Source organism: Puma concolor, chromosome D1 (genome assembly GCF_028749965.1).
Source record: "Puma concolor isolate L17-30 chromosome D1, mPumCon1.1.hap2, whole genome shotgun sequence".
NCBI lineage: Eukaryota > Metazoa > Chordata > Mammalia > Carnivora > Felidae > Puma > Puma concolor.
Genome location: NC_141676.1, coordinates 41,594,480 through 41,622,199, shown reverse-complemented (window position 1 = coordinate 41,622,199; position 27,720 = coordinate 41,594,480). Strand labels below are relative to the sequence as shown.

Genomic DNA, 27,720 nt, shown 5'->3' with positions numbered 1-27,720 from the left:
ACAAGGAATTTGCTTATGCAATGGTGAGGGCTGACTAAGTAGGTTCAAAGTCTATAAAGAAGACCTGTTTTCCATTCAACCAAGCAGGGAGGATCACAAATGGGCAGGAATTCCACAGGCATGGGCACAAGCTGTCATCCATAGGTGGACTCTTCCCACCCTTGGGTGGTTTCTCTCTTTGGATCTAAGTCTTTTAGACCACCAGAACCTCAAGTCACAAGGATGGAAAACAAAAATTTTGCTAGTGGGTCAGTAGGGGTATTAGTGAGAGAAGTCACTATCCCTTCCTTGCCTTAATTCTTGGGCCCATGCATTGTGGCTATGGGAGAAACAGTAGCATATTGGATCTAAAGCACATACCATATCCTTGGTGAGGGTGGGGAGGGAATTGCCCTATCCCTGCAAGGTGTTGCTATCTACCTAGCACTGTAACTGTTTTCAAAAGGTTATTCCACCACTCTACCCAGCCGACTACTTCAAGATCATGGGGAACATGGTTAAACCAGTGAGCTCCATAAGTATAGGCCCATTGTCATGTTTTATCTGTTGCAAAATGAGTTCCTTAATCAGAAGTAATACTGTGTAGGGGTGCATGGTTGGCTCTGTCGGTTGAGCATCTGAGTCTTGACTTTGGCTCAGTTCATGATCTCGCAGTTCATGAGATCAAGTCCCAAGTCTGGCTCTGTGCTGACAGTGCAGAATGAACCTTGAAAACAAGGATGAACCTTGAAAACATTAGGCTAAATAAAATTCAGACACAAAAGGCTATTTATAATATGAATATATGTGTATGAAATGTCCAGAATTGACAAGTCCAGAGACAGAGAGATTAGTGGCTGCCATGGCCTGGAAGGAGTGGGGGAGAGGGAGTGACTGCTAAAGGGTATGAAGTTTCTTGCTGGGATGATGAAAATATTCTGGAATTGCACAGAAGTGATGGTTACACAACCTGGTGAATATACTAAGAAACCCCTCAATAGGATAAAGAGGGTGAATTTTATGGTATGTGAATTATATCTCAGTTAAAAACTATATGAGGAAAAAAATGTAAATAATAGATTAGGGCCCAGCGGGGAAAAGGAAAAGAACAGTCATCAAGTAATGTGTATCACACACATAAGATGGAATACTATGCAGTCTTCTCAGATAATATCCATGTTACATAGGAGAGTTGTTTTTTTTTTTTTAATTCTGTTTAATATTATCTTGGTAAGACAACAAAACAATCTGTTGTTTATCTTATGCATAGGGAAATTTTCTAGAAAATACTATTATCATCTCCTTATGAAAAAAGAAAAGTAAGGGTGCCTGGGTGGCTCAGTCAGTTAAATGTTCAACTTCGGCTCAGGTCAGGATCTTGTGGTTTCTTGGCTTGAGCCCCACATCAGGCTCTCCACTGTCAGCGCAGAGCCCACTTGGGATCCTGTCTCCCTTTCTCTCTGCCCCTCCCCTGCTCGCGCATGCTGGCGCTTTTTTAATAAACAAAAAAAAAAAAAAAAAAAAAGGAAAACTCTTGCTATGTTTAGTGTGAAATGTTAACTATATTTCAGTTAAAAAATAAAAACCAGGATTACTGGGATTGGCCAGAAGATTATTGAATAATAACACTAGTCATAATGGCTCATTTACTGAGCTTATTCTATTCCCACACTGTGCCACAACTCTACAGGTGTAGATTATTTCTCAGATGTGGACACTGGGGGACAGAGAGACTGAGTACCTTGCTCAAGATCACAGATCTAGTGAGTGGTAAAGCCAGGATTTGAATGCAGGCAGTCTGGCTTAAGGCTTTTCCCTTCACCCACACTACTTCCTTGAGCAGTACTAATAAGTAATAATAGTCCCTAGTTCTCTGATGGGGATTTACAGTTAATAGGTCAGTGAGATAAAAGCCTCCACTGCTGAGATAATTGTTTGGGAGAGAAATGGAAACATTTTTGGTCTAGGCAAGATCCAGCTAGGGTCTGTGGGCAGGTGAGCAGTGAGGGTGCGTATAGAGCCCCAGCTGTGTCACAACTTGGACTCTGTTTGGCATCTGGGGCACCATCTGATGCGCCCTGGGCCCGTGCGGTCTCTCACTATTAAGTGAGTATGGATGTGCCATTCTCCCCGGTACCCCAGGCTGTAGTTGGAGGGCTGCCTGGAGGTTAGATTGAGGATCCTTCAGTGCTTTCTACACCAAGCCATGAGCTGAGCTGTACCTGCAGGTAGGGAAGTCAGGGGGCTTAGCTGTGGGAATCTGAGGACATCAGAGTAGGGGGAAGGTTAAGGAAGCAGGTCATGTCAGGGGAGAGACAATCCAACCAGCAATGATGGCTGGACGCCTGCTATTTCTTACCTAATGGATCCTTCACTTGAATAACAGACTAAGTCTACGTGATAAAGCCTCAAAGAATAGAAGAATCCCCTCACCTCCTGCCGTCCTCACCCCCACCACCTCCCCTAGGTTCTCTGGTACTTTACTTGGAAACAACTCCAGTGACCAGGAGTGAGAGACAGAGGTGTAGACCAAGGAGGGAGCATGGCCAACATAAGGATGCATAACGGAGCAGGCCATAATTAAGAGCCTTATACCCGGAGCTCAATCCCACTGCGACTTCTGAGGAATGTCATAAAAGATACCTGAGCACTATCCACCACGATTCAAAAAGAAAAGCACCTATCAACTGGCTTCCATCTCCAGTGGTTAAGTGTGACCCCTTGAATATTAACCTTTCTACATTCCATGGTTGTGCACATGCTCAGTGCCCTGTGGATTTCCCTAGTGTATGGAACAGAAGGCTGTGGAACAGACCCAAAGCAGGTTGCACCTGCATGAAATGGATCAATGCTCATAAACGATGGAATCATCATTGTAGAAGTGGCTGCAGGAAAAGGAGGGGGCCAGAGGATCTGAAGTAGTACGTAAGCCATATCTGATATACCAAAACCTTGTGCTTTTCTAAAGCTCATGGAAAAAACATACGCAGCAGGGTGCCTGGGTGAATGAGTCAGTAGAGTATCCAACTCTCTTTGATTTTGGCTCAGGTCATGATCCCAGGGTCATGGGATTGAACCCCACATCAAGACCTGTGCTGAGCATGGAGTCTGCTTAAGATTGCCTCTCTCTCTCTCTCTCTCTCTCTCTTTCTCTCTCTCTCTCTCCCTCTACCCCCTCTCGCTTGTACTAATAAAAATTGAAAAAAAGGAAAGAAAAAAGAAAAGCACAGGCATCTCCAACATATGGACAGTAAATTCACTCACGAATGAAGGGACTGATTGGATCTTAGGTTGAGGATAAAAGAGAGAAGAGGGAAAGAAGCTGGTTAGCCAAGACAGGGAGACAGGCAGGGACACTAGGAAGGACAAAGAAATGTAAGCTACCACGGACTTGTGGAATGAACCAGCCGTGAGCCTGGTACTGCCACAAACCAGATGCCACCCCAGGGGGATGTGATCTGGAGCACAGTGCTCTTTGAGGGACTGAGTGCTACGGGGCTTGGTAGGGATATGGAGACATTCTTAGCAACGGGGTTGGATCTGCTACATTCCACCTCATATTTTGGTTAAGATAACTTATTTTTGTTTTCCTACAACAAAAGTAGTTTGTTAGAGGTTGGAGTAAAATTAAGGTGATACAATGACCATTATGGTTAGGGGATCCAAGGAATATACGAGCCACAAGGTCCCCACGGGAGACAGGTTTGAAGGACAAGGAGAAGCAAGTTTTTGTTGGTTAGGATTTGCCTCCAAACATCAAAACCGAATTCTGGTAAACCTGGGCCACACTGCCTCATCTTCTTCTCCTCTAACTTCAAACTCCAACTCCAGTCTCCAAGATTAAAAAGGCCATTCCAATCGGCACCCACCAACACTGGAGGAGGAACCGGAGAGCCTGAGCTTGTGTTTGACACATTTGGAGGCAAGTTTCCAGGCATACTTCAGAGAAGGCTCTTTCTCCAAAATTATTTAAGCCTAAACAAACTGAGAACGCAACAAGTTGTGAGACTGGCTCTACCTCACTTCCTCTAATTAGGGTAAGGCTAACTGGCTGTAACAAAAACACAGAAGCTTAAGTAATACAAAAATTCACGTTTCCCTTAATGTGGCAAGTAATCCAGCTGCCAGGGGCCTTGGATCCATACTGTCCTTCATATTCCTTCTAGGTTGCTACCAGACTTCAGACTGAGCCTTGCTACTCAAAGGGTGATTCAAGGAAGCATCACCTGGGATCCCCTTAGAAATGCAAAATCTCAGGGGCACCTGGGTGGTTCAGTCGGTTGAGCATCTGACTTCAGGTCAGGTCACGATCTGTGAGATCAGGTCTCGCGGCCTGTGAATTTGAGCCCCACGTCGGACTCTGTGCTGACAGCTCAGAGCCTGGAGCCTACTTTGGATTCTGTGTCTCCCTCTTTCTCTGCCCCTCCCCAACTCATGCTCTGTCTCTGTAAAAAATAAACACTAAAAAAATTTTTTAAAAAATGCAAAATCTCAGGCCCCACCTCAGATCTACTGTGGCAGCCAGGGCCAGTTACTTAACGTAATGGGTCCCAATGCAAAATAAAAATGTGTTCAGAAATTATTAAAAATTCCAAGATGATGAAAGCAGGGCATTCAAGCAGGCCCAGGGCCCTGGCTAAGTATGGGGCTCTGCAGAACTACACAGGCTTCATGCTAAAAAGACAGGCGGTTTATTAGGAAAAGCTACAGGGGGATCAAGACCACTGACACGATGTCACTAAACCCAGGCTCTGCCTACCGGTAACAGTGCCGCATCACCAGCGGGAACCATCACCTTGAATATTCACACTTACTCAGAGTCGCCCAGCTGGAATAATGTATTACTTGGGCAAGATGGGAAAACATTCTCTGTTTAGGACACAGTGGTGCCAGGTAGTACTTCTCTGAGCCCTCTGGAAAGAATTATCAAGTGGAAATTTCCCAGCCTTCTTCTGTGGTTTGTATCTGATCCATTAGACCAGGGCTGACTGGAAACTCCAGACTCCCCATCTCACACAGCAGCGTGTGTTGTAATTCTGTAGTGTTATTCGGGAAGTTTTGTGGTATGCAGGTTTCTTCTAAATGAAAGGGTAGGGAAAGCTCTGAACCCATTCTGAAGTTACTGTTTCCTGGCAGGAGGAGAGATTTCAGCCCCTTGTTCTGCCACAAAAATGGTTAAGATGGTAAGGTTTAAGTTACCTGTATGTTATCACATTTTAAAACAACCAAACTTGACATATAGAACTTGGAAGGCACAGAACCCTGGTGGGTTTCAGCAGGTGGGGACTGGAGCAAAGGACATGTCAAGGTTAAGCAGAAGCACAACCAGAGGTCCAAGTGCAGAGCGTATCCAAGAAACAGAGAACCCAGGATGAAGGACAAACTCTGGAGCCGAGAAACGGAGTTTGGAAACAAGTCACGGAGGGCCTTCAATGACAGGCTCAAGGATTTGGGTTTTATTTTGAAAGCAGAGGGGAGTCTGAAAGTTTCTGATTGGGAAGAGGCATGATTAAGGCTGTCTCGAGAGGACAAGGATTCTGACAGTGGATGTCTAATTAACTTCCCATGGGACCAAGACAGGGGTTCATCTATAAGCCAGGATAAATAACTCTGTATCTAAATCTAGGAATGATATGGGGGTGGGAGGTCAATTGAGGATTAAATTAGACCCTAGATGTACAGACTCCAGGTCTGGGCCAGGATCCCTGAAATCAGTTATCTTTCACGTGCTCCTGTGGTGACTCTGACATATAGCAAGTTTGTCAATCACCTCACTTGGGTGATACCTAGGTGCTTACACTTTGAGGAGCTGAGACTGAGTGGCGGCAGTGGGGAAGGCAAGACTTTAGACATGAAGAAAGAAAGGTCACTAAGACTGCTCCAAGCGTTCAGGCAAGCAAGGAGTAACGAGAATGCGGATGGGCAGCAACGGAGACTGGAGAAAAAAACGACCTCTGGAGAACACCACCAACACAGTATTGAGAGGATTTATCTGGTGACTCGAAGTGAGGGTTGAGGAGCGGGAGAGGCAAGGATGACTACAAGGTTTTGAGCCTTGGGCAGAACGGGGACAGATTTAACACATACAAGGAAATTACTAACTTCAATTTTGGTCTTCTCACTCTCTCAGATTCATACAAACCAGTTTACATGGGTCTGATCACTACAGGGTAAAAGCAGTAAAAGGATATTCCATACCTTTCAAATGACAGCTAATATTTATTACCCGTGCACTGGTCACAAGCACTACTGCCCTGCACTCCAGTCTCATGTGTCACTAACAGCTGGCTCTAACCTATGAGCCAGGCACTGTGTTCTGTGCTTCACATTTATGACCTCAGATAATTCTCAAACTATCCTGAGTGACTGCTACTACTGTCCCCATAATATAGATGAGAAAACTGAAACTCAGAAAAACAAAGTAACTCTCCCAAGGTCACTTAGAAGGACACACAGCAACATTCAAAGCTAGACAGTGTGCCTCAGAACCCAAGCTCCCAGCCACTATGCGAATCTGTGGCCCTGTTAAAACTGAGGCAACCATGAATCACTGTCCAGCCATCTTCAGGGAAATCAAAGATACAAGCTGTATTTGAAAACACTGCCTAATAGCCAACTAGACTGATGAAATTTAAATGTTTAACTGAAGGGGACTTTTGTTGTTGTTGCTTGGTTTACTTTGGAAGATAAATTCAGATGATGCGATTATGTTTTTTAGTGCTATAAATTTCTCTGTACCCTTTTGGCAAATGAGGATTGCTGTAATATGCCCTAGAATAATCTGTTAGGAAATGACTGCACAACTGTGCCAGTTCAGGCTGTCTCCTGAGATTTCTTCTGTTCTCTTGTGGACAGTATGTCATTACGTAACGACAAAAGCTGAGAGACAGTGAAGGGAGGGTTCTTGCTCTTTACCTTAGTATAGACTCACATTCAACATAATCCAATACAGCCAAAATCCAGCTAACGCTAGTGGGAAGGTATGATATTGTGACTTATAGTAAGAAATATATATTTGGTCTTCCTCCCTTTTCTGGCACAGAGCTCCTAAAGCCCTTAGAATTTCCCAAGTGATGAGTGCCATAGAGGTGTCTTGTACTTTCAGTCTCATCCCCCAAGCCCCACCCCTGACCTCAGGAAGGGAAAGGGACTGGACATTGAGTTCAATAGCTAACGACAAATGATTTAATTAATCACGCCCCTGTAATGAAGGTATAAAAAAACCGCAGAGAACTTGATTCAGAGAGCTTCTAGATTGGGAACACATAAAGATTTGGAGAAGGTGGCGCTTAGAGCAGACATGGAAGCTCCTTATGCTTTTCCCCGTACCCTGCCCTACATGTGTCTTCTATCTGGCTGTTCCTAAATTACATCCTTTTATAAGAAGTTGGCAATCTAGTAAATAAAATGTTTCTTCTTGGTCAGAAGTATAGTCAACAACCTGGACTTGGAATTAGTGCCTAAGTGGAGGAGAGTTTTTTGGGACTGAGCCCTTTACCTGTGGGATCTGATGCTGCCTTTGGGTCAATAGTGTCAGAATTGGGTTGCATTGTAGGACACCCAACTGGTGTCAGGAAATTGTTTGGTAAGGGGAAACACCACACACACACACACACACACACACACATACACACACACACACACACACTCCACCCCCACCCCCACTGTAGACCACAATTGTTAGGTTTTCCAAGCTTCCCAAAACTCTAAGAAACTTTGTGAAGCCTCCTTTCTCTGATAATGTCTTCAACCCATCTGGTTACATGATATCTGAATATCATATGGAAGCATGACAGCAATTTCTGTCTATAGTTCTTTGGCTGTGTTCTGAATGAAAAAAAGGAGCGAATCATTCAAAGTATCCAACACTTTTCTTACTCCACGCTGAGCTTACTCCAACACCTTCCTGCAAATTGCTCACAATAAACCTCATGTCCATATTCTATTCAAATAAAAACTTAACCAGATTTTACATGTATCATTAATGTAACATGCTATGCAAACATACAGGAGCTTGATGGTGGCATTCTAGTGCATGGCTTCAATGACACAAGTGCTCGCTGCAGTCTTTGTTAGTACTTAAGCTTTCCTTTATTACGGCTTTAAAAAAAATAATTTTTAAAGGTGCATGATTCCTTTGGACCACTGTTTAGGAAAGATTAGAGATAAAACATTTCTGGTAATAAATTAGTCATTTGTATATATGTTCAGATTAGAAAATGTCAAATATTGGAGAAAAATATATTTTAAATCAGCTCAATTTAAATATGGGGCCATTTCATGTAAATATCTAATCTGAATCTTCAGTGTTTCATGTATTTTATGTGTTAATTCCGTTATGCCCAGTCTTATGTCAATAAATTTCTCAACTATCCCAGGTAAGATATAAAAAAAATTCAACTCCTGCCAATGACTTTATCTGTCTTCATTATAAGCAGGATGAGAAACTTGTGTTCCTACATGAAGAGTCACAATAGGAAAATAATTCCCCCGATTCACTAGCAAGGGGAAAATAATACTGTAATTCAGCTGTGAACTTTCACATTCTGACTCCAGGACACTTCGATTCAGCAAACAAGGACTGATTCCTTTCAAAATTCAACCCTGGTTGACAAACACTGAGTTCACAGAGCCACAGATACAGAAGTTATGGACACTGACAAAAGTATTCCCAGGAAGGTGGCAGGGTTTTGAGGCGGTACCTTTCCTTCCACAGCAAATGTGTTCAGGAGGCTCAGGAGCATGACTCAGTTTTTCTCAAAATATTATGACATTGTGATGAATCTTCTTCCACTAGGCCTGCTGAGACCAGAGAAACCGATCACATTTTTCAAGCATGCTTTGTATCAAGGCTCTGAAATCCCAAAGAAAAGAAACAAGCACATTTAGTTTTCATTGTTCTATTTACAAAAAAAATTTTTTTGAACACACAAAGAATTAAAGGATTCAAAAAGTTGACGGATTCTGTGCATCAAAAGACACAATCAACACAGTGAAAAGGCATCCTATCCAATAGGGGAAAATATCACAAATCATATATCTGATAAAGGGTTAATATCCAGAATATATAAAAAATTCATACAATAACAAAAAAAAAAACGTGATTTAAAAACAGGCAAAAAGACTTGAATAGAAATGTCTCCAAAGACAATATACAACAGCCAACAAGCATATGAAAAGATGTTCAACATCATTAATCACTAAGAAAATGCAAATAAAAACCAAAATACTTCTCACCTCATGCCCATTAGGATGGTTACTATCAAAAAATAATAGTAATAACGTAACTACTGTTGGTGAAAATATGGAGAAAATGGAGCCCTTGTGCATCATTGGTGGGAATGTTAAATGGTGTAGCCCCTATGGAGAACAGTATGGCAGTTCCTAAAAAAAATTAAAACTAGAATCCCATATGATCTAGCAATTCCACTTCTGGGTATACACCCAAAAGAATTGAAAGCAGGGTCTCAAAGAGACTACTGTAGTCAAAATTATAGAGACAGAAAATAGATTGGTGGTTACAAGAAGCTGCATGGAGGGGGTCACGAGGAGTTGTTGTTTAGTGGGTAAAGTTTAAGGTTTTCAAGATGATATGAACATAATTAACACTACTGAACCAAACTAAAAATGGTTAAGATGGTGAATTTTATTTTATCTGTATTTTACCAAAATTAAAACAAAAGCAAAAAAAGCCCTGAGACAACTTGATATTTGGTACTAATAACTGTCTTCAAGAACTGAGTACACACCAGATTTGGGTATTCACATGAACTTACAGTGTCTTGGTCACAAGTATGAGACACAATAATTACTTTTAGCCTCTTCCCTTAATCACCTTAATCAGCAGAGGCATCTCAGTCCCCTCATCTGTTAGTGAGGGGCTGGGACTGAATGATCTCTACAGCCCCACCCCCTTCTGAAAATCTCTGAGCTTCCACATTCCCCAAGCACCTGCGGAGACGGCATGACAAGGGCATGACAGGTTATTACCTCTGTCTTTTCTCCGCAATCCTTAGGATATCGCAGGTTCTAGTAAACCTCTGTGACAGCTCAAGGGTCAAACCACATTCCTGTAGCAATGACCAGGCCTGATCTGGGCCCATGGCCTTAGCTAACAGAAGTGCCACATTTTCCACATTGATGGGGGAAGGCCCATCACTGAAGTTCCCATTCTGTGACTTCTGGGGGGCTGGCTTTGTACTCTCGTTCTGTACGAGATGTAGGAGAAGCTTCCATTCCTCCACAGTCTCTGGGATCCAACCTACACAAACACACAGAAACACACAATTTTGTCTCTAATGGCTCTTAATGCTCTGCCTGCATATAGGAGACAGTCAGAACCATTGTGAAAACATTTAAAACCAAAACATAAGAACATAGTATCATCCTAACACAAAATTGTTTTCTGAACATTTGTTGAATAAGTAATTCATGATAAGGAGAGGTCACAACATTAGCTTCAAAATTCTTCATTTCGCTCACTTAGGACTCCTTGGGTACAGTCTAGGCTAGGCACATGATGTGCAGTGTGAGACCAACCAGACATGATGACCCCTACACTCTTCTGGAGCTCAGTCTAGTAAAGGAGGTAAACACAGACTTAAATCTATACTTATAAACTGGGCTAAGTGCATTAAAGGAAAAGGTCAGGGAACCATCAGAGAGAATGGCATGTTTAGGGGGAATCTGAGAAGGGCTCTGTGAGGACGGGATAGATGGGCAAATAGCTGAAAGACCGGGCAAGCTCAGAGATGCACATGCCTGTGCCTCACATATGGACAAGCGTGAGGTCGCAGGGTGTCGGGAATGGAGGGTGAAGGAGCCTGCATTTCTGACAAAGGAAACATGGAAGGCAACTTGACACAGAACAGAACTGGAATTCAAGGAATTCAAAGAATGGCCTACAGTGCACAAAGGCCTGGATTTTATTCTGATTTCCATGTAGCATGTTTCAAGGGAGCCACGTCATCCAACTTTTGTTTTTAAGAACCCTTCTGGCTGCTCCAGGGAAAATGGATTAAAGGTGGGAGAGAATGGAAACCAGATGACTATTCTGAGGTGACATCTAGGCGAGTAGCTAGGACCAGGGAGCTGGTGGTGGAGCAAAAATACGTAGACAGATATGAGATACACATCCGGCAATAAAACTAACAACGCCTTGAAGAGCAATTAATATGAGTTATGGGGAAAAGAGAAGTGTCAAGAAAAGACCCCCATTTAACACACCAAGGGTAAGAACAGCTATTATTTTATTAACAAAATGGGCAGAAAGGATTTTAAGTGGGATTTATTTTGTTTATGCTTCTTGAATTTTCAGTTTTTATCAATAACCAACATTGTATCATGACTTTAAAAATGTAAACCATGTATATCTTAACTATTCTGTTAATATTAACTATTATGTTAAGATATTATCTTAACTATTATCTGTTAACTATGTCATCTTAACTATTCTGTTATTTTCCAGAAGGATATGTATGTTTATAGTTTTAGTCCTGCAGAATCACCTGGCCCTCCTCTTTGTTTCTTTTTAAAAAAAATTTTTTTTAAGCTTTATTTATTTTTGAAAGAGAGAGAGAGAGAGAGAGAGCAAGCGAGCGTGAGTGGGGAGGAGCAGAGAGAGGGAGACACAGAATCTGAAGCAGGCTCCAGGCTCTGAGCTGTCAGCACAGAGCCCAATGCGGGGCTTGAACTCATGAACCACGAGATCATGCCCTCAGCCGAAGTCGGACGCCCAACCAACTGAGCCACCCAGGCGCCCCCCTCCTCTTCATTTCTGAAACAAACATGATAATTATTTTTGCAATAGTTGGGACATCTGAAGCTAACTAACACTTGCCAGTGAACTGGCTTTTTTGCTCTGTTCTAACTTTCCCTCTCCCACACCAATAGAGCTGCAAAAGGCTATAGGTCACACTGCTGAATGAAGGACCCTGATGTCATGCAGTTGGCATCTTTGCACTGAGAGGAATAAAGCAACATGAGAAAACAGACCAAGATGGACTCTCAGACCTCAGATATCAGTGTGTCAAATCCCTGGCCTTCTGTCATTTTATCTGTGTTGGATTGATAAAAATTTAAAAACAATTTTTAAGCATTTAAATACTTGGGAAAGCTGGCTGCCACTCCACTTTAAGTTCATTTTAATGATACTGAACTGTTGGCTGTGTAAAAGGCAACGGTGCAGAGAAAAGATTCTGAGCACAAACTTTAAAGACAGTCAGTGAGACTGAACAGTCAGTGGGTCTGAACACCTGTTCCACCAGTTGTATGGCTTTGGGGAAACTAACTGTCCTTCCCCCAGACCTCAATTATAACTTCTGTAAAACAGAAATAACAGTAAATATCCCAAAGGTTTGTTATTTAAACAGCAGATGGAAAAGTGTCTAGTGTAGTGACTAACACATAGTAGGCACTTGTTAATAGAAAAAATTGCCTATAGTTTATTCTAATTATGATTTTATAACATACTAAGCGGTACTGATAAAAACCAAAACAAAACAATGGGCACCTGGGTGGCTCAGTTGGTTAGGCGTCCAACTCTTCATTTTGGCTCAGGTCACAGTCTCATGGTTCATGAGATCAAGCCCTGAGATGCGCTCTGCACTGAGAGTGCAGAGCCTGCTTGGGATTCTCTCTCTTTCTCTGCCCTCCCCAGCTCATGCTCTCTCTCTTAATAAATTAAATAAATAAAAAATAAGTAAATAAATAAATAAATAACAAAGCAAAACAAAACAAACCTCCACAAATTTGACAGCTAACCAGGATTACATACAGGATCACTGAAATGTTCAACCAAGTATCCTTTTTGAAAATTCTGCAGTGGCTTCTAATATACTACAACCAAAAGGAACCAACTGGGACCTACATACCATTGTCCCCTTCCATCAGGCTCATATCGTTTAGACACACAATGTTGGTGAAGGCCTCTCTTCTTCTCTCCAGCTCCAAACAAAGAGTAAGATACCCAGGCCAGAAACTTTAAAGAAACAAAAATTGAAGAAAGGAATAAAAACAGTGAATTTATCTGGAGCTGTGCTGTCCAATAAAGTAGACATTAGCCTTAAATTTAAATTAAATAAAAAGCCAGTTCTTCAGTGGACTAATCTATATTTCAAGTTTTCAAGTGGCTAATGGCTACCATATTGGACAATGTGGTAGCATTATTCTATTATCTAATAGATAATAGAAATAATTAGAAATAACTAGATAATATTCCTATTATCTAATAGACAACTCTATTAGACAGCCTCGATCTAGAGTGTGTACGAAAAAAAGAATAAAAGCTAGAGATAAATACTGATATTTGAGGCCAAGCACTAGTTATGAGATGTGTAAGCTTATATATACTTTATAAACTTTCAGATTTCTTCCCCAAATATGCAAACTATGTAAGTTCTCCTTGACTCTTCCCCTCTTTTATTTGCTATACCCATGGTTTATAAGTTCCACTGTATTTTCCCTCAGAATGTCCCTTGGATGTGCTCCTTCTGCTGCCATACTCATCACCAATTCAGTCATACCTGAATTACTATGACAGCTTCCTAGCTGGCCCTCCTACCTCCAACACCAGAGATGATTTTTCAGAAAGCTCCATTTTTATCATGTCATTTCTGTACCAATAAATTCTTCTGAGGAGCTTTCAAGGTCCTACATGATCTCATCACCTACCACACCTGGCTAGTTTCATCCCTTATTATCAATAAACAAATATGTATCAAGTACCTATCACTGTATGAATTAGGAATTACAAAGAAAAAGAAAGACATTGGTCCCTATCTCCAAAAGATTATAATCCAGGTAGAGCCATAAGATAACACTGCCAGGCAATAACTAACTAATATGCAGTATGGATAAAAAGCAATGGTCAGTTTCTCATGCCCTTGTTCTTGCTGTTTCTCTCACCTGACCCACCCTCCTCTTGGGCTCCTTTATCAATACAAATCCTGTCCAGCCTTCAGGGCTGTACCTCCAAAGTCTCCTCCCTCCTCCCTAAGTCCTTCACCAACAATTCTATTGAGCACATTCTAATCTCTCCCTTCTCAGGAACCCTGTATCAACTGTAACTTTTAGCACATAGTCTGGTGCTTAATTAAATACCATCCAAGTGCCTGAGAACTGGAGTTAGCTACCAAGGACCAGGGGGAGAGAGGAATTAGCAAAGGCCAATGTCTTCTACACAAAAGAAAAATATGTATAAAATTTTAAAAGAAAAAGGCGTCTACTTTACTATCACTTAAAATAAAAGTCACTTCTCTGTAGTAAAGAGAATTCCCAAATGATAAAGCATATCAGTTCAGGTCCTTCACTATAAAGTTATGAACTAAGAAGCTAATCTTTAGCTTCTAAAACAATTCTCACTTACCCATGAGACCTACAGATGTCAGCCATTTTCTCTTTGGTTGTAAAATCTGCAGGGAGTTTAATGAGATGGAGCAGCAGCTGATTGTAACCCCAGGAAAGCAAGTGTGAATGGGGCCTGTGAAATGAACAACTCTCAGTGAATTAGACAAGAAACACTTTTTACAAAATGCTTATGCACCATCTAATAGAGAAGTATAGAGTTTAATTATATTTGTCACATAATTAACATATTGTCACTTATTTTTCCCATTGTTATTATATTTTTATATTATAATATCCATTATATCATTATATCAATTATTATTATACTTTTCAAACATTTTTACTTGGCTTTTGAAAAATTAAAAATAGCTATTTTTCCTATAACAAATACCTGTTTATTTTTTTAAATTAGACATTTTAGGTAATAAAAAGCAAAAGAAAGAAGCCTATAATTCTCACTCATAGACAGCCACTGTATCTCCTTCTAGACCTTTTGTCTAGGCATATATGATAGGCATATGGCGGGGTGGGGGGGGCTTTTAAAAAGCTTCTCTTAGAGGTAAACACAAGAGACATTTCTAATACATTACATGTATCAGTATGTATTTCTTATGGATTATTTTTTTTAGTCCCAAATCAAGCTATGTCTAGAAATTTCCAGGAAGAAAACATACAATTTCCTCCCTCTAATACAGGTTCAACCATCAAGGACTCTTAATGTGGATACATGAAAGAGCTTAATAATCTGCAATCATGTACAAAATTGTGCAGGGATGTGCATTTTTCTGAGAGGAGTCATTGGAAATCTGTAACTCAAAAAATGTTCAGAACCACTAAGAAGTACACTCAGTTTCCTTACTACTATGACTTGGGTCAGTCTCTTCCATAGCTATTCTTGAAGCCCAGAATGCTATGAATGAATAAAGCAGTTCCATTCTAGGAGAACATCAGAGCTGGAAGGAGAACTCTTATACCTGGGGTTTCCTTCATCATCCATAGTGCTTGTGCTTGGGGGAGCATCGTGGGTCACTGCTAAAAGCAGCCAATCCAATCTTAAAGATTCTGGTTGTAGAAGGGACTCGAGGAAAGATGGCCTAAAAGAAAGTTGGGGAGAAAAATCACCAATCTTCATGCTGAGAAAGGAAACATAAAATGTAGGAATGTGAAGAAAATGTTATTAGGGGACCAAAATAGTAGATGAAATGACTTGAAAACCCTCCGCTACAGAATGTCTAGAAATGCTGGTGAAAATCTAATAGCCTCTTAAATGAACAGTTGAGCTCAAGATAATAAGGAAAATACCAAAAGGCCTAAAACAAAAAGAGAAATGAAAGCCAGTAGGGCAAATGTAAATCAATGAGATGAAGAAAGGGCGGGGGGGCGGGGGAGGGGCAGGTGTTGAAACCAAGGGCCATGTGGAAATAGGAAATGAGACCTCAGTCTAAAAAAGAGATGAGATCTGGGACTGAGATCCACAAAAAGCTGGGATATTATCAACAAAGAGGTGGCAATAAATCCACTCACCAGCAGAGACAACAAGGAAGCTTATTTGCCTTAGTGTAGGACGTGAAGCAGGGGTTTAATTTTACATTGATCATCACTGATTCACTGAGAATCCCTGAGACAGAGTGAAGAGAAGTACACTAGCTATGTGCACATTTATGGTATGTGTTGTGGACTGTGAAATAACGGTACATGACTGCCAAAATCATCCTTTCCATAACAGGTGTGTCAATTGTGTGGCAGGTGGCAGTAAGAACATAACAACAGCTTATACAAGGGAAACAATGCCTTATCAAAAGAAAAGAGAGTCTGCAAATATTCTCGCCTCCTCACCGTTGATCTTCAGGCCTTGATTTCACCAGACTGTCTAAATAAGCCAAAAACTGAGCAGGATGATGATGACAAAGTTGTATGACATCCGAAGGCAAAATAGATGGGTAAAACCTGATTAAGGACCGAAGAGCAGATTCTCCAAATGTTTCATACAATCTGCATTAAAAAACAAAACCAGTTAATCTCCAACTTCAATGAGATGATGTAACTTGGTTACATTATCTAAGCATTTATTAGAAATAAAAATGACAATCGGGGTGCCTGGGTGGCTCAGGTGGTTAAGCTTCCAACTTTGGATCAGGTCATGATCTCATGGTGAGTTCCAGACCCGAGTCAGGTTCTGTGCTGACAACTGAGAGCCTGGACCCTGCTTCAGATTCTGTGTCTCCCTCACTCTCTGCCCCTCCCCTGCTTGCGTGCTCTCTCTCTCTGTCTCTCAAAAAGAAAAAACAATTTTTTCAAAAAGAAAAAAAAAATGACAAGAAGCTGCCCACCATACAACTGAGTAAAACTTTAGAGATTAAGACCATAGCCAAAACAAAACACCATGACTTTAGTTCATATAAATGGCAGAGGACAACTTACCTGGCGGCATAAGCAATCAACAAAGGACTGTCAAAGGGGACTGAGTCATTCACTAACTTTAATCTTGTTGGTAGGTCTCCTTCCTTTATCTCCATATACGCAGGACTGGAACTTGCCATTTCTGAAAGATAAAGCACACCCTTTTCCTTTCATCTTGTAGCTGTAAATACTCAGTTCATGAACACATTCATTCAACAGTCATTAGTTATGGACCTACTGGGTGCATGGCACAATGGTTAAGCACTGGAGGACAAACAAAAAAAGGACAGGACACAATCTCTACTTTTAAGGACCTTAAAATCAACCTAGATTACCACATGGCAGCGAGTTTCCCAATGAGTTGGAACGTGTCCTGGATATTATATGAGCAAGAAATAAACTTCTACATCTGAGTTATTGTGACACATTTATTCCAACAGTTTAGACTACTCAATTATTAAAATCTCTCTGTGCCTCACTCTTTTCACCCGTTAAATGGAGTAACACCCTCCACTCTGAAAATAATTCTAAGATAGGAAATGAAACCTCCTTAAAGTGTTTAGCACAATATGTGACACACAGTAAGTACTCAAAATATGGCCTATATTATCTCTACATTAGTAAGTTACATAAACGATTTTCTTGTTTTTATATGACTGCATTTGTAACACATTTCATTTGAATCCCAACTTCTCCAATTTTGCTATATATATGTTTTCTGAGTATGACTTTAAGAGAAATAAAATGAATTTCTTATAATACAGTTGCAAATTAAACCATAAAAATTAAATTGAGTGGGAAACAGAATAGAGGTTGATCAAAATGGAAATAATCTTGTACTTAAATCTTTTTTTTTAATGCAAAAATGCTAAGATGCTATTGTCCTCTATACTGATTTCTATTTGATAAGGCAATCTGATTATTACCTTTCAATCCTTCAATAAAAGTATCCCAAACACAAGGACTTTTAGCGTAACTAAGCTTGATACTCTCCTTTGCTCTTTTCAAGTCCAGGACAAAAAAGTACTTCTTTATGAACTGACAAGCCAGAATTTCAGGAGAGTACTGTTGCAAAGTGTGGTCCACATGTCCACTTGTGCTTTTGGTCTCAGAATTCAATACATTCAATTCCAAACACAACGTTGCCAATTCAGCCAGATCCTTCTGAAGACTGTTAGCTATGCTGCATGGAGAACACACTTGGAAAAGGTCATCCAAGGGCTCCCTCAGACTACTTGTAGATTCACATGTTCTTTGATCAACAGTTTCTTCATTGCCTAAAGAGTCTCTTTTTTCTTTTTCATTATCTTCATCTAATACTCCCTTTTTTGACTCATCAAACAATAGCACATCCTGGTTTGAAGCCATGGATGAGTTACCAGTATCTGAAATGCCTGAAAAGTCCTTCATGGCAAATGTTTTTTCTAACTGCGAAAGCCACTCCTGTAAAACCATTCTCAGAGACTTGGGTTCAAACAAAACCAGTGGGTCCTGTAGCTTGGTCCTACACAAGACAGACAAGTATGAAATTTATGTTTCATGTGTTTTTTTAAAACAAATTATTTCATGCTAAGCAAACCTACTGGATATAACATACTTATCTGGAATAAATGTTACTTTTCAACTCTTTTAACAATTATCTCAGCAAAATGACAATACGAGAGTAATTTTAATACTAATTGTTGAATTTCAATTACAAATGAGACTACCTTTGCCCACATGGTCTCAGGACCACTCCTGATGACCTTGAAGTCATTCCCATTCACTATAAAACTCTCCCATTCAGGGCGCCTGGGTGGCTCAGTCGGTTAAACATCCAACTTCGGCTCAGGTCATGATCTCATGGTTTGTGGGTTCAAGCATCATGCCAGGCTCTGTGCTGACAGTTCGGATACTGGAGCCTGCTTCGGATTCTGTCTCCCTCTCTTTCTGCCCCTCCCCACTCACGCTCGCTGGCTTTCTCTCTCTCTCTCTCTCTAAAATAAACAAACATTGAAAAAAAAAAACCTCTCTTGTTCATAAATACTCACATTGCTTCTGCTGTTGCTACTTTGAGGTCTTGGAACTTGTCCTCTTCTGGAGGTTGACTAATTACTTCTTTTTTCTCCCTAGAGAAGTGTGAAAAGAGTTAGAGGGGATCAGAGCTTCCTTAAACAAATATTTCTAAGTGCTTACTAAGTGACACGTACTGTACTGAACGTTACGTGACACAAACAGATGAATATAAAAAATGATCCACGGCTTCAAGATGAGTAAACTCAAGAGAAACAGAAAGGCATGCAAACAACTAACCATAACATAAATGAGAATAAAATGAACGCTAAAGAGCGGCACAAACATTGTGTTCGTAAAGCACGGAAAAAGGAGTAATTTTTCTGATAAGGCAATCAAGGGAAGTGTTCCCAAGGAGGTGGTATGTGTATTAGGAAGAAAGGGGAGATGGGCACCTGGGTGGTTAAGTGGGTTAAGTAAACGACTTTGGATTTCAGCTCAGGTCATGGCCTCATGGTTCATGAGTTCAAGCCCAAAGCGTGCTTGGGATTCTCTCTCTCCCTCTCTCCCCCACCCCTCCTCCCTCACATGTGCACCCTCTCTCTCTCTCTCAAAATAAATAAATAAATAAACTTAAAAATAAAAAGAATGGGGGGGGGAATAGCACAGGTGAAAGAAACAGCATGAACAAAGGTAGTGAAGTGTACCCACCCAATGCTCTGACAGGACCAGAATAGAGAACACTTAGAAGCATGCAGTTGGAAATGAGGCTGGAAAGGTGGGCTAAGGTCAGAGTGAGGACTGCCTTAAATGCCACAACAATACCTGTACTTTTTGTCCTGTAAATGTAAGCATTCAGGAAATTATCCTATATTATCTGTCTACCTACAACTGGGCCTGTGGGTCTCTCAATTCCTGGGTGAGTACTGAGCTGGTGTGCTTCTAATGCTCAGCTTCTAAGCTCCTACGAACTGTGAGTTAAGGCAGAGACCAGATGGACAAGACATTTCACACTGTGCCAGACCAAGGGCTCTGCTACAACCCCACTACATAAGGACTACGCCACCAGCATATCATGCTGACATGACATCAATGCCAATGCTCTCATCCTACAGGCCAGAGAGCATTAGTGACTTACCCAAGGCCACACGCTAGTCAGAAGCACAGCAAGGACAAGGCCTAGATCTTTGGTAATCCTACTCTTAATCTAATAGTCTTCTCTAACATCCCAGAAGTTTGAAGGGATTTGGAGGGGAGGGATGTTGTGCAGAGGACAGATGAAAGAGGTGCTAAATTAAAACTCTCTCTCAATAGACTTGCTATGGGTAGGTGTCATTTTCCAAAACTTACTTTATGGTGTTCACATTTTTTAGGAGCTACACAATGTACAATGAACAGGGTCAGATGTGTGCCTTCTCTAATAGCACACAGTCTATGGCTTTCTTCAAAATGACAGTTCAGTCCTCTAGAATTTACCCAGATTTATATGTAAGAGCTTACTCAGTGTCTTCTTCTTTTGGGCAAGTGACTGGACTCATATCCTCTTCACATAACTGCTCATCACCCCTGGGTTCTGGTCTTATTTTCAAATCAGGGCCTGTATGAAGGGTGCCAATCTTCTCAGTAGTTTTACGTACAAAGCTAGAGACACTGGAAGTCAAATACCAAAAGACTAATATGAAAAACACCTCATTACTCCCAAGAACAAAAAATTCAGTACCTGAGTTCTCTCTGTTCCCATTAGTCCTAGAAAAGCAACTTGGACTTAATAAAAAGAAAGACTATATTTATAGCAACTTCTTTAATCAGCTACATATTTCATATAAGGCCCACATAAAACATACAATAAAAATTCACTTCATTTACTAAACTGCCTTGATTCAGTGCTAAAGAAAAAGTCTTTAACTCCAGCTATGTCTGCAATGTTTCTATAACTTAGGCAAAGGAGGCCATGTAACCACCTGCCCCATACTGCCCAGCAAATTAACAGAATTTCTTCATGAAATTCAGTGGCTAACTAGTCACAATATAACCTCCTTTACAAGCAAAACCGTATCTGGTAAGTGAATCATTATACTGTACACCTGAAAGTAATACAACACTGTATGTTAACTCTACTGGAATTAAAAAAAACAAAACAAAAAAACAAAAAAAAACAGTATCCAGTAAGACTCAGATAAGTGGTTAAGTAGCTATACAAGTCTTTGCTCTCAAACTGGAATGCCAATTCTAGCCCCATGGAGTAGTTGGAAAGACTTCCAAAGAGTCTCCAATTCTGAGTGCAAATTGAAAGGATTAAAAAAAAAATGACTAATGATCTATGGAAACTGTTACTATCAGGGATGAGGAAAAAACAGATTTTTCAAAATTTTACTCTGTCTGGGATGGAAGACACATTTGTAACAACCCAAATACCCAACTACCCAAAGAGGGAAGCCAAACTGTGGAAGATGGAAATAACAGGTTATATGAGAAATAACCTAAAGACTTGTTTTTTCTTATTCAAAATGTCTTTCCATCCTCAGCACAAAAGTACCTAATGTGACAACTGAAATGAAACCAGAAACAGGGTTAAGGGACAGGACTAATTAGTTTACCTTTCCTTGACCGCCTGAAGAGACACAAGAGGAGAAGGAGAACGAAATGGTAATGGAATGCTGAAGGGAAGGAATGTTTCATTCTTATCTGTCTCAAACGTCACGGGAACATGAGAAACACTGTCTGATGAATGTAATCAGGGGAAAAAGAAACAAAATTTAATCACACTGGAGTTTTTTTTAATCTTTAAAAAAATTCTGAAATGAATAAACCAAAGGAAATGAAAGATTCAATACCAAAATCACAACTGAGCCAGATACAAATGAGCAGAGCACAGGTTTACAAGATGCACGGGATGGTCCACATATAAAACACTGAGGCAGGTACCTTCATTTGCCTACTAACCCTGAATCCCCATAAGTCAAAAAGGAAGTTTAGAGTCTTTATTAAGCTCTTCTCAACAGCTGAGTCACAGGAATACTCGAACATCAAAAAGTGAAGGCAATGGCCTCCAAAACTGTAGTAATTTTTCATGCCTGATGGAAAATAATTTGGTTAGTCAAGATAAAATTGTTCTGCTCCTTTGATTAATGACTTCCTTTCTTAACTCTTGCAGCATTTTGATGTGTGATTAAAATTACAGACTGTATCAATATTCACCTAAACAGGAGGGGGAAAAACACAACTAAACCTAAACCCATTCTTCTATGACAAACAGATCGACATGTTTGAGTGGAAAGTCTGTCAACATAATAAAAATTATTAACACCATGGAGAAAACTCAATGCACAAGTTAATCCTGGCAAAGAGAAGTCACAGAATATAACTGCTTCATGTCAGCAACCAACAAAACGCACCGTTATCACCTTCATTCCCGTGTGAGCTCCAACTCTGATCCGGTTGGTCCTCTTCTTGATGTGAGGTGAATTCTTTGAGTCTCTCATCTTCTGAGAGAGTTTGGCTGTGAAGAGAACAAGAGTCTTCATCTGACTGACTGCTTCTTCTACTACTAATGATACGATAAATACCGGAGTCCAAGATGCTGAAACTTTCCTAAAAATAAAAAGAATCCCAAAAAAATCAAAATGAAACTTTCCTTCATAACACAAAAATGGTTTTTAAAGAGAAAAACCAACACGAGTAAGTAGCAAGTCAATAACAACAATTATGGCTTAATAGAACAAACTGGTGAGCAAGGTTTAGGCTTCCGGCAGCTGGACCACCCTCACATGCTGATGACGTCACACTAACATCTTTCTCTAGCTTGCCTCCATGAATCCTGGCTGTGAGAATGGGGAGTCACGAAGACAACCCTGAGCTGCACTATGACTCACATTAGCATGAAGCATCTGAAATCACAGATTAGGAGCAACTTAACTTGTGCTGGAAGTTATATGAGGTACTAAAACAGAATATAATAAACAATGGCGAAACAAAATATGGCTCCAAGACATACCTAAGTGGAGGCTTCATAGGGCTGCCCAACGGCTGAAAGAAAGCCCCCTCTTGACAACTCTCCCCTCTCTCTAAATCTATCACATGGAAAGAAGATAAGCTTTGGGATCTCAGGAGATATAGGAGTACAACCTGAGGAAGAAAAGCCTTACTGTACAGATAAACCCTTTGAAAAGTAAAAATACCTACATGTGATGAAATGGAACTTCTTCTACTGCTGCAAGCTGAATCCAAAGGTTCGAATTTTAAGATCAATTCTTCCAGTTGAGAAATCAGATCACTATAGGTTGTGAGGTCCAGCTGAGATTTCAAATGCTCCAACTTATCCACAGTCAAAGATTTTCTTCCCTAATGAAAGGGTAAGTAGAAACCAAGTAGAATAGCTTACTATTTATAATGAAATCTAAATTCAGTGGCCAATATACTGAAAGAGATCTAACAGAGACCATAAAACCTCAAAGTTGCTTTAAAAAGATTTAACAAGGTAGTAAAAGAGTTAATGAGAATTATCTTAGAAATTAAGAATTAAATGCTATTGTACACACAATCATTCCCCCTTAAAACAAGGTCTGAAATTCAAGTAAGTTTATGAGAAAATTTAATTTTCTTTTAAGTGGGAAATATTCCCTTTTTCTTACCCTCCACCCACCCCTAGATTTATATGCCATGCCTCCTGTAGGGATTTATGGGGGCTTCATTTGCTAATAAAGACAAGCAACTTTGTAACACAATCCTGCAGGCTAGGGTGGTTTTAACAACCGAGATGAGTATGTAAGCTCTCTGACTCACTCTGCTGGCAATGATAGAGTTTTGGAAAAGACAGCAGGTGCAAGCCGCCAGGTTCCACAGGCCTCTCCTCAGCAGGCGCTCCACACAGCGTTCCACAGATAACAGAGAAAGATGTGAGACTTTCCCATTCAGGTGCAAACAGAACAGCTCATTCTTGTAGACGGCCACATCCTGAATATCTACAAAAACCACAGGGGTGAACACACAGAAGTTTAAGCAAATATTCCTTTTCCATTTTGGCAAGGGCTGCAATTATTCTAAGAAATTCATTTTTTACAATGATTTTGACTCGACTGAATTTTGTCTCACTTATACTTGCATTTCAATGAAGAAATCATATTTTAGACACTTCTAAAAAAATAAGAGACAAACGCATCTGTTTAATCTAAAATTCTATGTTTAAAATCTGTTCTAAACAAAACAAATGAGCAAAGGAAAGAGAGAAAGACAAAGAAACAGACTCTCAACTATAGAGAACACACTGATGGGTACCAGAGGGGAAGTGGGTGGGGGATGGGTGAAATAGGTGATGGGGATTAAAGAGTGTACTTGTCCTGATGAGCACTGGGGTGATGTATGGAATTACTGAATCACTATACTGTACACCTGAAACTAATATTAAACTGTATGTTAACTACACTGGAATTTTGAAAAGTAGTAATATAATAAATAAAAAAATAAAATGCTACTTTCTATGAAAAGGAATTGGGACTTTAAAAGAGCACTCTACATTAGAGGCCAGACTACAACAGTTCTGAGAGTTACAATCTAGTGTCAATGAATGGATTTTTTTTTTTAATTTTTTTTTAACCTTTATTTATTTTTGAGACAGAGAGAGACAGAGCATGAACGGGGGAGGGTCAGAGAGAGAGGGAGACACAGAATCTGAAACAGGCTCCAGGCTCTGAGCCACCAGCACAGAGCCCGAAGCGGGGCTTGAACTCATGAACCGCGAGATCATGACCTGAGCCGAAGTCGGACGCTTAACCGACTGAGCCACCCAGGCGCCCCAATGAATGGATTTTTAACACAGCATGTAAATTGACAAACAATTCATGAGAAAAATACCTGTCTTGGCAGAACATCACGAAAGGACTTAAAAAACTAGTTTTTGATATCACTTATAGGTAGAATCTAAAAAAAGCCTAACAAGTAGAAGCAGAGTAGAGTGGTGGTAACCAGGGGCTGGAGGGGTAGTGGATGTTGGTCAAGGGGTACAAAGTTAGAAGACAAATAAGTTCTAGAGATCTAACGCACACACAGCATTGTGATTATAGTTAACATTAATGTATCATATACTGCAAAGCTGCTAAGAGACTAAATATTAAATGTTCTCATCATAAAAGATAGTAATCATCACAATATATAGTTGACCCTTTAACAACATGAGTTTGAACTGCACAGGTCCAATGATATGTGAATTTTTTTCAATAAATATATTACGGTAAATCTATTTTCTTTCTTATGATTTTAACATTTTTTCTTCTCTAGCTTTATTGTAAGAATACAGCAAATAATACATGTAACATACAAAGTATGTAAACTATGTTATCAGTAAGGCTTCAGATGAACAGTAGGCTATTAGTAGTTAAGTTTGTGGGGAGTCAAAAGCTACATGCAGATTTTCGACTTGTCTGTGCCCCTCACTCCCACGTTGTTCAGGGGTTAACTGTGTAACTGTATCAAATCAATACTTTCTATGCCTTAAACTTATACAGTGTATATGTCAATTTTTGAAAAAACAAACTCGTTTTAAAGGGACAAGCGCTTAGTGAACTTAATCCACAAGAAATCAATATTGATCAGATTGGTAAATAATGGTTCCTCTTTTTTATATTTCTACAAGGTAGAAAATGACCCAAAAAGATAAGATACACTCTCTGAGTAGCAATGCTAACACGGCTAGATGTCTTCTATTTCTGGTTTAAACTAAAAAAACATAGAGATTGACTTTCTCTGCCTCACCCACATAAAATGCTGTTGCTCTCACAAGGACTTCTTGAACCTCAAACTATTAAGACACAAAATGGAAGTTCAAGCAAGACTTCCAACAGACATCAAAATTCAGGGTAAACAGAAGGAAAAGATTAACTCATTCAATCCTTAGCAGTGGTTACTAATATTAAAGAACAAATGGAAACTGTATTTAAAACTACCCATGAAAAACTAAATAACTGACCACAAATTCACAAGTGGATGCTTGGATTATACTTTATGGTGGGAAACGTCTATGATGTTAACCTTTATAAGAAATGTCACCTCATTCGATTTCTCTACTTTTCACACTGCAAATGAATTCTCCTACAATAACTAAATCCTTCACAAGCATGAGATTAAAAATTACATAAGGAAGAAAAATACAATTACCTTTGATTTCACTCCAAAGAAGAACTTGAACATTCTGAGGAATGAAAATATAAATTCCTCTTTCTGTCCACGTCACCACACAGTGCTCACTGCAAAAGAAAAGTTAAGAGAATTCTAGTTTGCTTGGATACAGAAGTTTGTGATACAATTCCCTGAACTCAGACCCTCACATCAGCTATAAAAGTAAATTGAGACTGTACAAAAAAAAAAAAAAAAAAATCACAACAGTGATCCAGTTAATCAAGTCCTGACACCCCTTTTATGTCTGTAGCAAAAGCCCCCTAAAAAATATGATGCCAAACTGGGAAAAATTTAGATACATACACTAAAAATCTTCTAGAAAAAGAAAAGGCTGGTATCTTACCTAATGTTTGTTAAAGCAGCCAAATTCCCCACAACTAGTATGAAATGGGCACATTTAAAACAGATGACATACCTCACCACAAATCACTGCTCTAGTGAAACACTTTTAGGGATGGTAATATTTTGATGTCCGTAGTTGTGAGCAGGCAATAAAAGGCTGAAAACTCCTGGTCCACTATCTGCCAGGAGCTTTATCAAAGGCCCTACCTATTATCTAACCTTGTGGCAGCCCATCAAGATAGAAGTGTTTTTTCCTTTTTTCTTAAAATAAACACTTAAAACTTAAATAATATGCCCAAGGACAGTCTGTCTCCAAAACCTGGACTTTTCTCTACCTCACAGAATGTACTTTTTCTCTCATTTATCCTCACTGACCCATCTACCAACTATTATTATCTAGAATCCTGATTATCCCACGAAACTGCATTTTCAAAAAGTCATATATTTCCTAACTGCCAAATGAAATAACCCTTCCTTATCCTTTCTTCTTGATCTTCATGCAGGGGCCAAACCCCACGGACTGTTCCTTCCTGAATCTCACCTCCCTGGACTCCGGGACACTGCACTTTGTTGGTCCACCTCCTTCCCCAGTCCTCTGCTACTCTCCACCTCTCTCATTTCTTTCATACTCCTTTGCTTATATATCTCATTTACCCTCTCAAGGCTGCTACTATTTCTCATATACCACCGGTAAACTCTGTTTCTTCCCCTTGGTCAGGGCAGCCGAGCTTGTAATACTCTCACTCTAGCCATTTCCCAAGGATCACAGAAGCGCCACGCCCCTCTGGAATCCTCCGAGAGCCGAGGGCAACTACTCTTCCTCCTGCACTCATCCTTCTTCTTGTCAACCCTGTTTATATGGCACTTAGTCATGTACTGTACTGTTGGAACCCTTTTTCCTTATTATTGTTCAGATTTTTGTAGAAATACCACATCTCTCCAACAAATTATAATCTTAAAAACAGGAACCTTTTTTTTTTTTATACCCCCAAGAGTACTAAACATGGTACCATGTGGCTATGAAACTAGGAGTGGTATTTAACAGGAACTGGATCCTCACACAAATATTAAACATCTTGCCAATATAAGACCAGATCACTGTCCCTATGGGAAAATAATCTTTGACACAAAGATGGAAGAAATGGTCAGAATGCTAATCCAAAGGAAGAAAAATTGGAAGGCTACCTTCAGGAGCCAGAGGAGAAAAAAGCAAGAGGCCAGAGGACCCCTGAGTAGAGTTATAAGATCATGATTTTGACACTGAAAGTGATACTCAGCTTGAAAAGATTCCTTAGGAAATCTTAGGAGAGAGGTTCAGGTAAAAGCTGATACTTTGTAATTTACACATCCCTCATCCCCTTGTCCTTTCTTTGATAATAAAGGGACTAGAACGCAGCCTAAGAGCATTGGTTAAAAACTCAAGGAGGGAAAAGGGATACTATTTACCCAAAAGAAAACTAAGCATATAAATTTGCCTCCCTGTGGGATTTG

General features: G+C 40.1%; 1 protein-coding gene across 5 annotated transcripts in view; it reads right to left on the bottom strand.

Moving 5' to 3' along the window:
• Positions 1-1,494: 1,494 nt before the first annotated feature.
• The window catches only part of HPS5 (HPS5 biogenesis of lysosomal organelles complex 2 subunit 2), a 45,964-nt gene continuing 19,738 nt past the window's right edge, over positions 1,495-27,720 (bottom strand). For 3 of the 5 annotated variants that reach the window (XM_086677840.1, XM_086677839.1, XM_086677841.1), the window contains exons 9-23: positions 25,867-25,955; positions 23,500-23,678; positions 22,900-23,058; positions 22,113-22,308; positions 21,315-21,438; positions 20,218-20,367; positions 18,756-18,833; positions 17,652-18,229; positions 16,747-16,867; positions 16,162-16,317; positions 15,300-15,419; positions 14,345-14,458; positions 12,852-12,958; positions 9,970-10,240; positions 8,048-8,833 (exon numbers count right to left, since the gene is read on the bottom strand). In XM_086677840.1, coding sequence (XP_086533966.1) covers positions 8,773-8,833; positions 9,970-10,240; positions 12,852-12,958; positions 14,345-14,458; positions 15,300-15,419; positions 16,162-16,317; positions 16,747-16,867; positions 17,652-18,229; positions 18,756-18,833; positions 20,218-20,367; positions 21,315-21,438; positions 22,113-22,308; positions 22,900-23,058; positions 23,500-23,678; positions 25,867-25,955 — 2,503 coding nt within the window. In that variant the 3' untranslated portion in view covers positions 8,048-8,772. Of the gene's footprint in view, positions 4,425-8,047; positions 8,834-9,969; positions 10,241-12,851; positions 12,959-14,344; positions 14,459-15,299; positions 15,420-16,161; positions 16,318-16,746; positions 16,868-17,651; positions 18,230-18,755; positions 18,834-20,217; positions 20,368-21,314; positions 21,439-22,112; positions 22,309-22,899; positions 23,059-23,499; positions 23,679-25,866; positions 25,956-27,720 lie in introns of those variants that run through there. The other 2 variants (XR_015240968.1, XM_025928436.2) reach the window with 2 other exon arrangements.